The 15,868-nt window shown below is 53.3% G+C and overlaps 2 protein-coding genes across 3 annotated transcripts in view; both read left to right on the forward strand.

The window, feature by feature from the left end:
• The window catches only part of TBC1D2 (TBC1 domain family member 2), a 62,719-nt gene extending 49,072 nt beyond the window's left edge, over positions 1–13,647 (forward strand). For both annotated transcript variants that reach the window (XM_001113321.5, XM_001113411.5), the window contains 6 exons: positions 1,806–1,993; positions 3,545–4,021; positions 9,286–9,406; positions 11,044–11,229; positions 12,327–12,448; positions 13,136–13,647. In XM_001113321.5, the coding sequence (XP_001113321.2) occupies positions 1,806–1,993; positions 3,545–4,021; positions 9,286–9,406; positions 11,044–11,229; positions 12,327–12,448; positions 13,136–13,343 (1,302 nt within the window). In that variant the 3' untranslated portion in view covers positions 13,344–13,647. The remainder of the gene's footprint in view (positions 1–1,805; positions 1,994–3,544; positions 4,022–9,285; positions 9,407–11,043; positions 11,230–12,326; positions 12,449–13,135) is intronic.
• Positions 1–15,868, forward strand: part of TRIM14 (tripartite motif containing 14) — a 288,671-nt gene that overhangs the window by 155,100 nt on the left and 117,703 nt on the right. The gene's annotated exons all lie outside the window — the stretch shown is intronic.

Raw genomic sequence — 15,868 nt, forward strand, 5'->3', positions numbered from 1 at the left:
AAGAAAATTAGCTGGGCAAGGTGGCGGGTGCCTGTAGTCCCAGCTACTCGGGAGGCTGAGGCAGGAGAATGGCGTGAACCCGGGAGGTGGAGCTTGCAGTGAGCCGAGATCGAGACACTGCACTCCAGCCTGGGCGACACAGTGAGACTCCGTCCCCGCCACACCCCCCAAAAAAAGATGCACTTGGGCTTGTGGGATTCTTGGGGGTCCAATTCAAATGTACCTTCTGAATTGAGTCCTAAGGATGAGTTAATGTTACCCAGGCAAGCAGTGGAGAAGGACCTTCCAGAAAAAGAGACAGCATGGTAAAAGATGTGTGGTCTGAGAGGCAGGGGGCAGGGCTGGGGAGAGTGAGACATGAGGCTGGAGATGAGGAGTTTGGAGTTTACTCCAAGGAAACTGGGGAGCTGAAGGATTCTGAGTGGAGAAGTCCTCAATCAGACTTCTGTTCCTGTTCCGAGAAGACTGCTGTGACTGCTCAGGAGGGTGGGCTTGAAGAGGTGAGCCTGGAAGTGGGGAGACTGTTTGGAATAGCAGCAGAAATCCCTGAGAAGGGGCCAAGTGTGGTGGCTCAGGCCTAGAATCCCAGCACTTTGGGAGGCCGAGGCAGGTGGATCCTTGGGCCCAAGAGTTCAAGACCAGCCTGGGCAACATGGCAAAGCCCTGCCTCTACCAAAAATACAAAAATTAGCCGGGCGTGGTGGTGCACACCTGTAATCCCAGCTACTCAGGTGGCTAAGGCACAAGAATCATTTGAACCCAGGAGGTAGAGGTTGCAGTGAGCCAAGATTGTGCCACTGCACTCCAGCTTGGGGGACAGAGCAAGACTCTCTTGGAAAAAAAAAAAGCAAGCAATCCCTGAAACAGGTGTTAATGGTGGGACTCAGGAAGCAGCCCAGGCGACAGAGGTGGGCACCAGGTGGGATAGGTAGAAGAACAGGCACAGAGGATGGCTTGGAGCTGGTGCCCGGCAAGTGTTTGGAGATGGCAACCGGGCAAAGGTGCAGCAGAATTGTTCCCTTGCTGCCACCCCAGGATGAGATAGGATTCGGGGTCGCCCAGAGGTCATGGCAGTGCTTTGAGCAGATTTTCACTGTCCCCATCTCACAAAAATGGAAAACAAGGAACTTGCCTGACTTGCCTAGTACCACCCAGCTTGTATAAATGGAAACACAAAAGTTCAAGGTGAGGCGGGGTTGGGGGGGCAGTGTCCCAAGCAAGGGAAGAGGGTGCAGGAGGGCCGTGAAGTGGGAGGGATGTGTGTTGGAGGAACAGAAAGAGCCTAGGTGGCAGCAGCAGAGGGCAGCCACAAGGGCAGTGTCTGTGCCCTGGGAGCTGCTCAGTCATACCACCTGCCAGGTGCCAGGCACCCTGGGAAGGGCTTTACACACATCCGCTCATCTGATCCTCACCCAAATCCTGAGGCAGACTCTGTATGATCCTCATTTTATGGATGAAGAAGTTAAGGCACAGAAAGGTTAAGTAACTTGCCACAGGCCACACAGCTAGCAGTGGCTGAACCAGGATGGGACCGTAACCTGTGTAAGAGCTTGTGCTGTCTCTGCACACCCCTCTCCTCTTTCTTCTGAACCAGCTCCAACCTGGGCCCGGTCCTCTCTTGCCCGCCTTGCTGAAAACCACTGGCCTCAGGGCCCATCTCCTTTCCCTTATACGAAGGTCTGGGAGTCGGGAGTGGGGCAGATGAGAGCTGGAAGGGCTGTGCTGCCTAAAGCTGTTCAGGCCTCAGGCTTCTGGGGCCGCCCAGCTCCCACCAGGTAGCCTGACCAGCCCTTCCCTGTTTGCAGTGCGCCTACCTCCAAGCCAGAAACTGCCAAGTGGAAAGCAAGTACCTGGCTGGACTAAGAAGGCTGCAGGAGGCCCTGGGGGATGAAACCAGCGAGTGCTCAGAGCTGCTGAGGCAGCTTGTCCAGGAGGCGCTGCAGTGGGAAGCCGGGGAGGCCTCATCTGACAGCATCGAGCTGAGCCCCATCAGGTGAGCCTGGCGGCCCAGCCAGGGCTGGTCTATGTGAGCTGGCAGCTCCTCCCCAGTTTCCCTGCTGCCAGGTCCTGCCAACCACGTGCAAGTCCTGCACAGCATCACCTCCCCTGATCTTCACATGCATGAGCGTGCTGCTGCAGCTGAGATGGTTCACGCTCAGAGGAGGCAGCCCCCTGCCACAGCCCTACAGTACATTTGCGGCACAGGCTGCCTCCAGAGCCCCGTGCTTTCTGTTTCTCCAGGCTGCCTCCCAAATGTGGCTGCCTCCCAGATGTGCCTGTCAGGGAGGGGAGGCGGGGAGACAAGCAGGTCATCTCCTCTGCACCAAGCCCTTGCTGCACACAGTGGACACGGGCGGTTAAATACAACAGAAAGGAGCGTGGCTATGCTCGAAGGCCCCTGGAGGCTGAGTAGTCCAGTGGCAGAAGCTCGAGCTTTGGAGCCAGTCCTGGCTCTCTCGATGTGTGACAATTCCCTTTACCTTTCTGAGCCTTGTACTCGGCCTCCATAAGATGTGTGCAAAGAGCTGGACACAGTGGCTCACGCCTGTAATCCCAGCACTTTGGGAGGCTGAACTGGGTGGATTACTTGAGGCCAGGAGTTTGAGACCAGCCTGGGCAATATATTGGAAGGGAGGAAGGGAAGGGAAGAAAGAAAGAAAAGAAGATACAAGATTTGGGCAAATACACCGGCTTTGCAGGATCATTAGGATTAAATGAGATTGTGCAGGCAGGGCATAGAGTGGAGGTGAGTTGAATAAATGAAAGGCCGTCTGGAAGGGGTCCCCAGCTCTCCCACCTCTGCCTGTCATTGGTGCCGTCTGTTCCCCGTCCATCCCTGGGCTTACTGGCTGTGGTAAATGGGGTTCTGTATGCACAGTGCGGGACTCCTTGGGCCTAAGGCTGCATGGAGTAATAAGAGGGTCCTTTATATTTGCATAGAATTAGTAAATATCTCTTGAGCATTTACTGTGTACCAGGCATTATCTAGGCCCCCAGCATCTTTTTTTTTTTTTTTTTTTTTTTTGAGACGGAGTCTCGCTCTGTCGCCCAGGCTGGAGTGCAGTGGCCGGATCTTGGCTCACTGCAAGCTCCGCCTCCCAGGTTCACTCCATTCTCCTGCCTCAGCCTCCCGAGTAGCTGGGACTACAGGCGCCCTCCACCTCTCCCGGCTAGTTTTTTTTTTTTTTTGTATTTTTTAGTAGTGACGGGGTTTCACCGTGTTAGCCAGGATGGTCTCGATCTCCTGACCTTGTGATCCGCCCGTCTCGGCCTCCCAAAGTGCTGGGATTACAGGCTTGAGCCACCGCGCCCGGCCTAGGCCCCCAGCATCTTACAACAGAGGATCTCACTGGGTCTTCAGGGATTCCTATACCCATTATACAGATTCGCAACCTGAGGTTGGGAGAACTGAAGTGACCTGCTGTGTGGTTAACCCTCAGTGAAGGCAGGGCAGGAACCTGGCCTGGGGTCCTCCCTGTCCCCACCACTCCTTATCTAGGGAAGGGTTCTGCAAGGTGTTGCTAACATGGACTTTTGCTGGCAGTAAGTATGATGAGTACGGCTTCCTGACGGTGCCCGACTATGAGGTCGAAGACCTGAAGCTGCTGGCCAAGATCCAGGCACTGGAGGTGCGCTCCCACCACCTGCTGGGCCTCGAGGCTGTGGATCGGCCGCTGCGGGAGCGCTGGGCTGCCCTGGGCGAGCTTGTGCCCTCAGCTGAACTCAAGCAGCTACTGCGGGCAGGAGTGCCCCGTGAACACCGGCCTCGTGTCTGGAGGTGGCTGGTCCACCTCCGTGTCCAGCACCTGCACACTCCAGGCTGCTACCAGGAACTGCTGAGCCGAGGCCGGGCCCGCGAGCACCCTGCTGCCCGCCAGATTGAGCTGGACCTGAACCGGACCTTCCCCAACAACAAGCACTTCACCTGCCCCACCTCCAGCTTCCCCGACAAGCTCCGTCGGGTGCTTCTGGCCTTCTCCTGGCAGAACCCCACCATCGGCTACTGCCAAGGCCTGAACAGGTGAGCCACCAAAGCCCAGTGAAGGTGTGACCTTTACCTTTTGGAGCACAGGTCCCCAACCCTCAGACCATGGACCGATAGCCATCTGTGGCCTGTTAATGGGGCCACACAGCAGGAGGTGAGTGGTGGGCGAGACAGCATTGCCACCTGAGCTCTGCCTCCTGTCAGATCAGCGGCAGCATGAGATTCTCACAGGAGCATGAACCCTATTGTGAACTCTGCATGCAAGGGATCTAGGTTACGTGTTCCTTATGAGAATGTAATGCCTGATGATCTGAGGTGGAGCAGTTTCAAAACCACCCCTCCCCCACCCCAGTCCATGGAAAAATTGTCTTTCATGAAACTGGTCCCCAGTGCCAAAAAGGTTGGGGACTGCTGTTTTAGAGCACTGCTCTCTCTCTCTTTGGAGCCTCCCAAGAACCTGGAGACATGAGCCCAGGTTCCCCACCACAGGCTGGTGAGAGGACATGTTTAAGATAGAGATGGGCCAGAGCTCAGAGCTCCAGGCCCCTTGTCCCTGCTCTCTCCTTTGATTTGTGCTTGGGGAGGTACAACTCACATGGCATCTCAAACCTTGACCTGCTGGAATCTACAGGGTATGGCCCCACCCACATGGCAGGACCTTCTGGGTCAGGAATCATTTGCTTTCAGTGAAACCCATGCAGAAGACCCTGGGAAAAGGGACTTTCTAAATGTTACAAGGGGATTTCACAGAAGCCAGGAAAAGAAAACAGAGCTGAGGACCAGATGGTCATTGGAAGTCAAGGCAGCTGCTCTCTGCAGCAGGGCCACAGCCCTGCACAACCCCAGGGGGCAGCCTTCGTGCCACAGTTCTGGGATGCCATCCCCTAAGCTCATATAGCACCAAGGTACTGCTCTGCTGCCTTCTGCAGCTGCATGGCCTCTGGCCTCTCTTCATTATGTGTGTCTGCTTCCTTCTCTCTCAGCAGACCAGCCTCTGTCCATTCATTCTTTGGACATTTAGGGACCATCAAGGCTGTCAGAATGGAGACCTCAGCCCCTGAGTCTTGGGCCTTTCAGTGAGTCTTCTCACCCCACCCCTTGTGTTCCAGGCCTAAATTCCCCAAAGAAAGAATCTGATTGGCCCAGTCAGGAATAATTTCCACTTCTGGTCCAATTGGTGGGGATGGAGGGAGGGACTGGGGATAGGGGATGAGGTCACCTGGTTCACAGGGCTGTCTCCCCTCCAAGACTGTGAGGGACTGTCATCCCCCTACTCCAGCCCCAGCTATTTCAGTAGAAGCTGCATAGTTGCAGATATTTTCCCAAAGCAAGTTTTGACTCAATTTACTTTAAACACACATATACCTAAGCAAAATTTACATAAGCCATACTGCTCTTTTTTCAGAATAGGTGGCGCGTGACATTTATTTAACACAGAATCAACATTCAGTGGCCTTACTCAAATTTGAGTGGTTTCCAAAGGTAGATATTTTTCATACTCTATTTCCAGCCTAAAATTGGGTGACATTGAGCATGTATATGTACAATTCCTGAGAATTAAGAGTTAAACTCCAACAGTAATGCCTCTCAGTCAAAGCCTCCTTGGAAAATATGTTCAGATTTCATGCCACGCTAAATGCCTGCCACAGGGCAGGTCTGTAGAAATTTCATTCATTCAACAGTCTGACAAAAGCCCCTGTACTCCTCATCTGTTTGAACATGTTAAAATCCAGGAGAAACAAAACCTGCAAAGCCTCTTGTAAGAATAGCTGTGAAGGGAGCTGGAAGCTATGAGATCAGAATGAATAATAATTTTTGCATTTCACACAAAGGCCAGGTAGGAAGTAATGCATAATGGGGGCCTCTTGGATGCCAGGTGTTTAACACCTGATGGCATTTAATCCTCACAGAAACCTTCACTGGTGCCCCCATGCCCAGATGAAACATGAGAGGGTCTGAGAGGCCGAGGAACCCGCCCATTGCCCCACCACAAATGCTGGCCCAGCCAACTGCTTACCCTGGGCCCTGGCTGCCCCCAGCCCGCAAACCCAGTCCTTTCTACAACGTGCCCTCTCTCCAAATAGCAGTAGTCAGAGGCTGTGCTGAGGCCCCACAGAAACCTTTCTCTTATGTAGATGTAAACTTCTTGAGACCTGCTTTTGAAGTTCAACCTGTGCTGAAGGGGCAGAGAAAAATCCTATAGCAGGACGGGCACTTGAGATAAGCCTCGTAGAAGGCGAGAACCTTCTCCCTGTGTAGAAGGAGGCAGCACACAGGCCACAGAGGGGCGCAGAAGGGACAACTGAGACCAAGAGAGGCGGAAGGTCCCCAGATGGGTTTTCTAAAATATCTTTCTCTGAATGGTATTTTTACTTTAATTTGATATGCAAGTGCAGATAATTGGTGTTCATGTAAACATAATAGGCCAGGCGCAGTGGCTCATGCCTGTAATCCCAGAACTTTGGGAGGCTGAGGTGGGCAGATCATGAGGTCAAAAGATCGAGACCATTCTGGCCAACATGGTGAAACCTCGTCTCTACTAAAAATAGAACAAATAGCTGGGCTTGGTGGCGGGTGCCTGTAGTCCCAGCTACTCAGGAGGCTGAGGCAGGGGAATCACTTGAACCAGGGAGGCAGAGGTTGCAGTGAGCCGAGATCGCACCACTGCACTCCAGCCTGGCGACAGAGCAAGACTCCATTTCATAATAGAAAGCCTGTTCAAATGTGGCATGTGCAAGGTATTCGTTTGAAGGCTCTAAGCCCAAGCCTGCAGGTCCCTGACACATGTCTTCTTTGCCATCTAGTGGTAGCCATTAGAACTGCATGTGTGGGCCGGGCGCTGTGGCTCACGCCTGTAATTCTAGCACTTTGAGAGGCTGAGGTGGGTGGATCCCTTGAGCCCAGGAGTTTGAGACAGCCTTGGCCACATGGCAAAGCCCGGCCAAAAAAAAAAAAAAACCTAGCCAGGCGTGGTGGCACATGCTTGTAGTTCTAGCCACTTGGGAGGCTGAGGTGGTAAGGAGGCAGAGGTTGCTGTGAGCCATGATCATGCAGCTGGACTCCAGCCTGGGCAACAGAGTGAGTCTCTGTCTCAAAAAAAGAAAAGAAAAGAAAAGAAAAAGAACTGCATGTTTGATGTCTCAAGATGACAGACCCTGCCTCTAAGGCAACAAATCCAGCTTGTTTAGATAGTGATGGAGACCACCGTGATGAGCTAATGCTAATTTAGAGCAAATGTTTTAAACCTATTTCCCTGTGAAAATAAGTACAGTGCTTTAAAAGTAGTTTGTTTTTCCCCCATCGACACACTCCTTTCTTTGCAAGCCTACCTGGGCCCTGAATGCCCTTAGGTTCGAATTCAGCCATACCCCTGAGCAGTTAGTAAATCCTAGCCACCAGCCTCAGATAACTGACTTTTTAACATGTGCTGAAGTCCAAACCAATGCTGGCAGCTAACCCCTAGACTGAGGCCATCCTGAGGCTCAGGGGGAACAGGGTAGGATAGAGTGGAGAGAGCACTGGAGTAGACTTTGGGAGCCCTGGGTTCTATTTCCACTCTGCCGCCAACTGACTATATAATGTTGAGCAGGTAACTTCTGCTTTCTGGGTCTTGGTTTTTCAACCACTGCAATAAGGAGTTTGTCTAGACCAGAAACAACCAGTAGGAAGCAGCTGCCTGGAGCCCTGTCCTGAGAGAGTTTCTGAGGCAGCCTTCAGACTCAGTGGGAAAGAGTACTGTGATCAATTATTTATGTCTACCATGGGCTTAGGCAAAGGGAATGCTGCCATGATCAGTTAGTTATGTCTGCCCTGGGCACAGACAAAGAGAATAGAGGCCAGTGTATGCCACGTTTGCTATCCTTGAACTCAGTGACCTGTGGAGGTCCCTCCCCACCAGCTCTGAGAGAACAGAGCCTCCTATTTCCCAGGAGACCTGTGAATGTTCTCTTCATCCACTCAGCTTCAACTCAGGAAGGTTTTATACAAATATTTGAACCATAGTTGGGAGAAATTCCTTCCCACTCTACTGGGGAAAGAGAAGGGATATTTCTTTTTTCTTTTGGGATTCAACCATGTTTCTAAGAGTTGTGAGCCTCAAAAGAAGGTGGAGGTCATGATCTAATCTAGAGAGAACCCAAAGAAGCATGAGTATATGGATGACGGAATGTGTTCCTTAAATGCTCGTTATGACCATAGAGTCAGAGGCTTTCTAAAGCGACGTCTCCCCAGGGTCCTATGAGGAACATTCATTCTACTCAGCCCCCATGGGTGCAATGGACAACAGGGGTTCTGTGGACCCCCTGGGTGACGCTGGGTTAGAATCAGCCACAGGATTTTGTTACCACAGGACTTCTCAGAGGCTTTACTAAGACTGTGTACATCATAACCCTCCAGGGGCTAGAATGTGCAGCATTCCCCAGATATCTTTGAATATAGAACCTTGTGTTCACCTCGCATCTTGGGAGACCAGTAGTCCCTGGAAAGACATTTTTTGGAAAACGTCTTCTTGGACTGGCCTGGGATGGGAGCTGCCAGGGAAGATGGGAGAAGTAGAGAAAACAGTGCTTATCCCAGGAAGACTTCCCTGCTCAGCCCTGTGGGTTTTTGTTTGTTTCTTACCCATGATTTCATTAGAGCCTTATGCTAACTTGGTGGGCAGGGGAAATAAAGGAGGAAAAAAAGTTATGTGCATTGAGCACCTGGTAAATGCCAGGCAGTGAGCGAGGCACGGTAGGTCTGTCTCAAGATGCCTCATGGCCTTGGGGGGATAGATATTGTTAATCTCGCTAACAATAAATATCTAATCTCAGATCATGAAACCGAGGTCCAGAGAGGTTAGCGTGCTTGCCGAGGTCTCAAAGCCTGTGAATATTAAGGTGCGGATAGCTCACATTTATAAAGAGCTCACTGTGTGGCAGGCACCGTGTGGGGCACTGAGCTCTGTGCATCATCAAAACAGTCCTGTGATTATTATGAGACTGAGGCTTAGAGGGGTTCCGTAACTTGTCCCAGGTCACCCAGGAAGCCGCAAGATCAGGATTTACCCAAGCAGCCTGACTCCAGAGCCCCTGCTCTGAAGTGATCCCCATTGCTCTGGAAAATGCCGGTCATCCTCCCCCGAAGAGCGTTTGTCTCACCCCAGGTGCCAGGAGCACCAGTCTGGTTAGGGAGTGGGGTTGCACTGGTGCTCACATGGAAGGACTTTCCCCCTGGAACCCAGGAAGCCACCTCTGCCACATGCTGCCTGGCAGGGCCACGACTTCTGTAATCAATCCAGGCCTCCTTTCCTACCACTCCAGGCTGGCGGCCATCGCTCTGCTGGTCCTAGAGGAAGAGGAGAGCGCCTTCTGGTGCCTGGTGGCCATTGTGGAGACCATCATGCCCACTGATTACTACTCTAACACACTGACGGCATCCCAGGTGAGTGGGGCGGGGAGGGGACTTGGCAGCCATGCAGGGCAGTGCCCCAGAGCTGTTCCTAGAAGCCTGTGGCTCTCAGGAAAGTTGGGAATCTGTCAGGCTTCCTTTTCTCCCTCTGTACTGTGGGAGTGCATTTGGCTGCATGGAAGAGAAGCCCAACCTAACAACAGCTTCAGTGGGGGATTATTTTTCTCAGATAGTAAATGACCAGGCAGAACCACTGGGTTCAAGCTCCTAGCTGCCTGCTCTGCCATCTCTGGCATGTGGCCTTCATCCTCACACCCATCACCTCCTGATCACAAAATGGCCACATCACCTCCAGCACTGTGGCCATGGCCTAGGCCAGGAGGAGCAGAAGGTGAACACCAGGACCTGGCTCCCTGACCCAGCAACTTCTACTTGCAGTTTACTGGTCAGAACTATTTCATGGCTGTCCTAGTTGCAAGGCAGGCTAGGAAATGTACATATTTAATTTTTACATCTTAACATCTCTGAAATTGATGTGTGTTCTATGACCCTTTTATTCATATTTTATTATGAAAAACTTCCCACATTCAATACAATAGAGGGAATAGTATAATGAACCTCCATATGTCTATCACCTGGCTTCAGTTATCAACCCAGGGAGCCAGTGTTATTTCTTCTGAACTCCCATCCACTCCTCCTGCTTTATCTCGAAGTAAATTTCTGGCATTGTATCAGTTCATCCGTAAATCCTTCAGTAGGTCAGTGGCATCTCAGACTCAGGGAGTTACCTTAGGTTTTGAACTGGACACTTGGCCTCCGTAGATGACCCAAGGTTCTGGGTGAGGGAGGATGGGAGCTACTGGCTATTTGCCACAGCTGACGCTAATGCCTGGAAGAGGACATAAGCGAGGGGAGAGCACTGAGCAACCAGCAGTTCCAGGAAGGAAGAGCAAGGGGAATAAAATGGGGTCATCACACAGGGAGGAGGAAAACCACGAAATGAACCATGTCTTAGAGCCAGGGAAGGAGCCAGTGCTGAAAGTGGTTAACCCATCCAGTGAAACAAGGACAGAGGCATGACAGTGGCCACAAGGAGAGGTCACTGGCCACTGTGGCCAGGAGCACCCTGCTTTGAGAAGACTCCTTGGTGTCTGGTGAGGCAGGACATTATGCCCTCCCACACACACACCTGTCCTGGACCAGACATCTGCCTAGCATCTTAGGTGTCAGGCACAAATTGGGTATAGAGAAGGGGCTGTGGATGTCAGCTGATACAAGCCTAGAGACAAAGTTTCCATTTTGCCAAGGCCTGTGGGCATGAGACCAGTGTCTCTGAACTGCCAGGAGGATCAGCTGGCCCCTGAGCTCCTGCTTGGCTCAAGGGATTCAGATGGGTGAGGGGGCTGAGAACGTGCCAGCCCACACGGCTCCACTGCAGAGCCCAGTGCCCTGGTCCAGAGGACTCTGGCCTATGTCAGGAGCAGCGGAGTGATATGATGCTGTACCTGACTCCCAGCTAGATTGGGCTCTGGCTTCCTGAGGAGCAGGAAAGAACTTGCCCAGAGCAGCTTCAGGACTGTGTGTGGACTGACTGGGTAGGAAGGCTGGGCAGGGAGGGAGGCGGCCTTATCCTGGGGCTGCAGATGACAGGCTCTCTCTCTGGCTTCCAGGTGGACCAGCGGGTGCTCCAGGACCTGCTCTCGGAGAAGCTGCCCAGGCTGATGGCCCACCTGGGGCAGCACCACGTGGATCTCTCCCTCATCACCTTCAACTGGTTCCTCGTGGTCTTTGCAGACAGTCTCATTAGCAACATCCTCCTTCGGGTCTGGGATGCCTTCCTGTACGAGGGGACCAAGGTAGGGTGCTGCCAGGGGATGGGGCCCCTGAGCAAGTCCCTTCACCCATCTGGGTCTTGACTTTGCCCCTGGAGAATGAGAAGACAACGCTTACTTGTCAGGGCTGTTGGGAACGTCTCCTGAGAGCATGGCTTTGTCAACTGTAAAGTGCTTTGCATGTATGAGAAGAAGTAGTGGTTCTGCCTCTGAAGATATGTCCTAAAGTTGGGGGATTTCCTTTCCGTGGAGATGAGGTGTGAGCATGATCAGAGAGGCACATCCCTATGCTGTCCTTCCCCCCCCCCACCAGTCACCTGGGCCCTCCTTTTCTTCCTCTTGTTTGGACTAAGCCTTGGATTAAGAGACCGGAGCTCAGGTCTGGACCCAGCTCTGTCCTGACCTTGCCTGGAGACCCTGGGCAGGTCCCCCAACTCAGCGCTAGTTTACACCTCAGTTTACAAAGCACCCAGAGATTTTTTTTTTTTTTTTTTTTTTTTTTTTTGAGATGGAGCCTTGCTCTGTCACCTAGGCTGTAGTGCAGTGGCATGATCTCCACTCACTGCAACTTCCGCCTCCCAGGTTCAAGCAATTCTCCTGCCTCAACCTCCGGAGTACCTGGGATTACAGGCATACGCCACCAATCCTGGCTAATTTTTGTATTTTTAGTAGAGACAGGGTTTCACCATGTTGGCCAGGCTGCTCTCGAACTCCTGACCTCAGGTGATCTGCCCGACTTGGCCTCCCAAAGTGCTGGGATTACTGGCGTGAACCACCGCGTCTGGCCTGTTGTTTTGTTTGGTTCCTGCCAAAGCTTCACGTAAAGATACAGATTAACTCCATGAGATTCCACAGGGGCATGCCTCACCCACAGTCATGAGACAAGACAGGCTAGAGCCAGGACTCTGTCCAAATCCCCAGATTTCAAGCTGTGTGCCCCTTGAGGGTATTCAGTCTCCCCCAGCCCCCTGGAGCCCTCCCCTGCACATTGTGCCTCCAGGCCTCAACTTCTGCAGCCAGTCCAGGGTCTTCCATACTGCCTGGGTCTATCAGGTTCCCTCCCTCCAGGGATGACCTGCCTGGCCTCCCATGCCCAACCTGAGCCCCCACTCTACCCCCAGGTGGTGTTTCGCTATGCCTTGGCCGTTTTCAAGTACAATGAGAAGGAGATCTTGAGGCTACACAATGGCCTGGAAATCTACCAGTACCTGCGCTTCTTCAGCAAGACCATCTCCAACAGCCGGTGAGGACCCCCCACCCCCCTGCCACTCCCACCACTCACCTACCCCCAGGACACATAGCAGAGGGGAGGCTGATGTTTGCAAGTAGAAATTGGTAAGTGACGCTGATGCTCCTATTAATAGCTTAGAAATCTTCGGGGAAGTCTGACTGTCTGAGTGATCTGTCTGCCCCCTTAATATATGGCATTTGAGGCCTCCATGGAGTTTCATTTTTTCCCCACCTTCCCCTACCCTGAACATCCACTTTCCAGGCCAGTGTTCCTGGAAAACAGAATTATACAAGTTCCTAGGACAACCTCACCTCCGGCCTTTTGCCCTTGCAGTTTCTTCTACTTAGAATGCCTCCTTGCCACTTCCACCACTACTATCTTCTTTGCCTGGTCACCTTTTATTCATTCTTTAAAACTCAGCTCACATGTCACCTCCTCCAAGAAGCCCTCCATGATCAGCCCTTCCCTGCTAGGTTAGGTGTCTTTCTTCTGATCTTCCTCCTGCCTCAGTACATATCTCTGTGGGTGGAAATCATCTTATTCATTGTTTCCTCCTGAGGGCAGGGGCCAGGGCTCAGCCACAAGGGCAGAAGGAATGTGGGGATGTCTGTCTGGGAGAGCCTGGTAAACGCCAGCCAGGTGGGTAAATGCCAGCCAGGTGGGGTGACGTGCTCTGGGCTGATTGTGCCCTCCTCCCAGGAAGCTGATGAACATCGCCTTCAACGACATGAACCCCTTCCGCATGAAACAGCTGCAGCAGCTGCGCATGGTCCACCGGGAGCGGCTGGAGGCTGAGCTACGGGAGCTGGAGCAGCTTAAGGCCGAGTACATGGAGAGGCGGACATCCCAGCGCAGAGCCATGTCTGACGGCTGCGCCAGCGAGGACGAGGTGGAGGGGGAGGCCTGACTTGGCCACCTTCCCTCCCCAAAGCCTTCCTCACTCGTGGAGGTTGGGCACGGACCAGTGGCCCAGCCCTGGGTGTCCCTTCCCCTCTCTGGCCCTCAGTTTCCCCACCGGGACATTGTGTGCTGCAAAGCCATTGGTTGGGCTACTTCTTCATAGGCATGCACTTACCCAGGGGTGCCACCCTCTTGTCACCTCTTCCACAAGCACTTTGGCATGTAAACAAGCAAGAGCACTGCCTCTATAGGGTAACCTGGAACATTCTCTAGGTTATATCAATATGAAACAATGTAAATGGTGGAAATCATTCATAAGCTTTGGGACTTAAACAGTTCTCAGTTACCAATTGTTCCTGGATGGGCCCACGGTGCCAGGTTGTGCCACCACCAGCCTTCCAGCCTAGGGCATCTCTGGCTGCTATTTCTGTGAGCATCTGTAGGGCCAGCCCCTGCCTGGTTCCCTGAGATGTTAGAGTTTCGTCTTTCCGGGTAGCAGCTTTTCAGTGCTGCCTGGGTCTGCATCCAGGATGCTCTCCGTGTACTGAATCCTGTTTCCTCCTTTCTGCTCACAGTCCATTTTGGGGGGATCCCAGGGAAACCCCGTGTGCTGCACCACCAGGAACTTGGTGTGGGGGTTGGGCAGAGAGCCCTGGGTCAGGTGCCCCATTTGTGACCTCCCACTGCCCACTTCACAGGCTGGGGCACGGAGGGTCACCTCTCCTCTGAAAAATGGGTGGTTGGGAGGGTAGGAGAAGGTGGCAAGTGGAGACTGCTGCAGCGCAAGCCAGGGCTGGCTCGTCACAGCACCCACTGTGGCCCCAGTGCAGGGTCAGGCTCCTCCAGGTCCCTCCTCAGCAAGTAGAGGCTTCAGTCTGTCCCCACCTGAGGCAGGGGGTGAAGGCCATACCAGTGACTTTGGCAACTCATTTCTCAGCAAAACCTCTGTCTGTGCTGGCCTAGCCTTGAGTTGGCTGTCTTTGGTATGAAGGACTGGGCGTGGGGGGTTCTCACAAGGAAGCCCCCTCTCTGGAAAACCACCCAGGATTAGGGGACACTGCCCTGGGACCTCCTGGCTGTGATCTGAGGCTCCCATCTGGGCTGGGGAGGAAGCTTTCCCCATCACTGGGGACCATGGACAGGCCCCGTGATGGCCCTGGCTGGTCCCTAGCCCTACCGTCACCCACAGGTGTGAATTTGAGGGGTTGGTGCACCAGGCTCCCAGTTCCCTACACTGCACCGCCTGTGCAGCCTCGGGGAGGAGACGCTCAGGGTTCCTCTCCTCCCTGTCCACATGGGCTCCTGGCTGGCCCCAGGGCCCGCTTTTCTGTGAATACCCTGCACTGTGGCTTGACTGCCTTTCTCATTCTTGCTCAACTTCTTTCATCTGCTGAGGCCCTTTCACCACCAAACTGTTGATGAAGTGTGCTGGTGGCTTGAGGGCGGCCAAGGGGCCCAGCTGCACCCTGCACAGGCTGGATACTGTGCCCCTAGTTTGGTCGTCGGGATGATGAGAGGTCCAGCCCCATGAGGCTCCTAGGAGGGCTAAAGCAGGTAAACTGGTGCAGAGCTTGGAGCCTGGCACAGAGGAAAGTGCCACCGATGGGAACGAGCAGCCCAATTTTTTTTTTTTTTTTTTTTTTGAGACAGAGCCTCCCTCTGCCACCAGGCTGGAGTGCAGTGGTGCAATCTCAACTCACTGCAACCTCCGCCTCCGTGGTTCAAGCGATTCTCCTGCCTCAGCCTCCCAAATAGCTGGGATTACAGGCATGCGCCCCCACGCCCAGCTAATTTTTGTATTTTTAGTAGAGACAGGATTTCACCATGTTAGCCAAGATGGTCTCAATTTCCTGACCTCGTGATCTTCCCACCTCAGCCTCCCAAAGTGCAGGGATTACAAGCGTGAGTCACCTTGCCCGGGCTGAGCAGCCCTCTTATGAAGGAAACACCACCTGTGGGGCCCTGAGGCCTGCAAAAGCCCCAGCTGCCGGGGAGCTCTGGCCCAGGGGGTCCCTCTGCCTTTAGCCTTGGAATTCACATTCCCTCTTCAGCAACAGCAATCAACAAAGAATCAGGCAATGGGCACAGGGGCTACTGGATAAATGGCAGCCCACCTCTACCTTTTTCCCTCCCCTTCCCTGCCCCTCCCCTCGCCTCTTCCTTCCCTCTTTCCTTTCCCGTCCTTCCTCCCCTTCCTTTCCCCTCCTTCCTCCCCTTCCTTTCCCCTCCTTCCTCCCCTTCCTTTCCCCTCCTTCCTCCCTCATCCCCCTTTTCCTCCTTCCCCATTCTCCTCTCCTTCCCTTCTTCCTCCTTTCTCCCCTCTTCCCCCCTTTTCTTCTTCCCTCTCTTCCTCCTCTCCGCTTCTCTTCCTCTCTCCTCCATCTCCCCACATTCCCCCAACCCCAGGCAGAGGAGAAGCTCTGCTCAGAGCTGGGTGCTATGCTCTTTCCCTGCCCTCCTGGGGAGAGGGGTGGGTGATACTTTGCATTTGACCCAACACTGTGTAACCTGGCTGCACCTTAGAATCACCTG

Source organism: Macaca mulatta, chromosome 15, assembly GCF_049350105.2.
Source record: "Macaca mulatta isolate MMU2019108-1 chromosome 15, T2T-MMU8v2.0, whole genome shotgun sequence".
NCBI classification, from domain to species: domain Eukaryota; kingdom Metazoa; phylum Chordata; class Mammalia; order Primates; family Cercopithecidae; genus Macaca; species Macaca mulatta.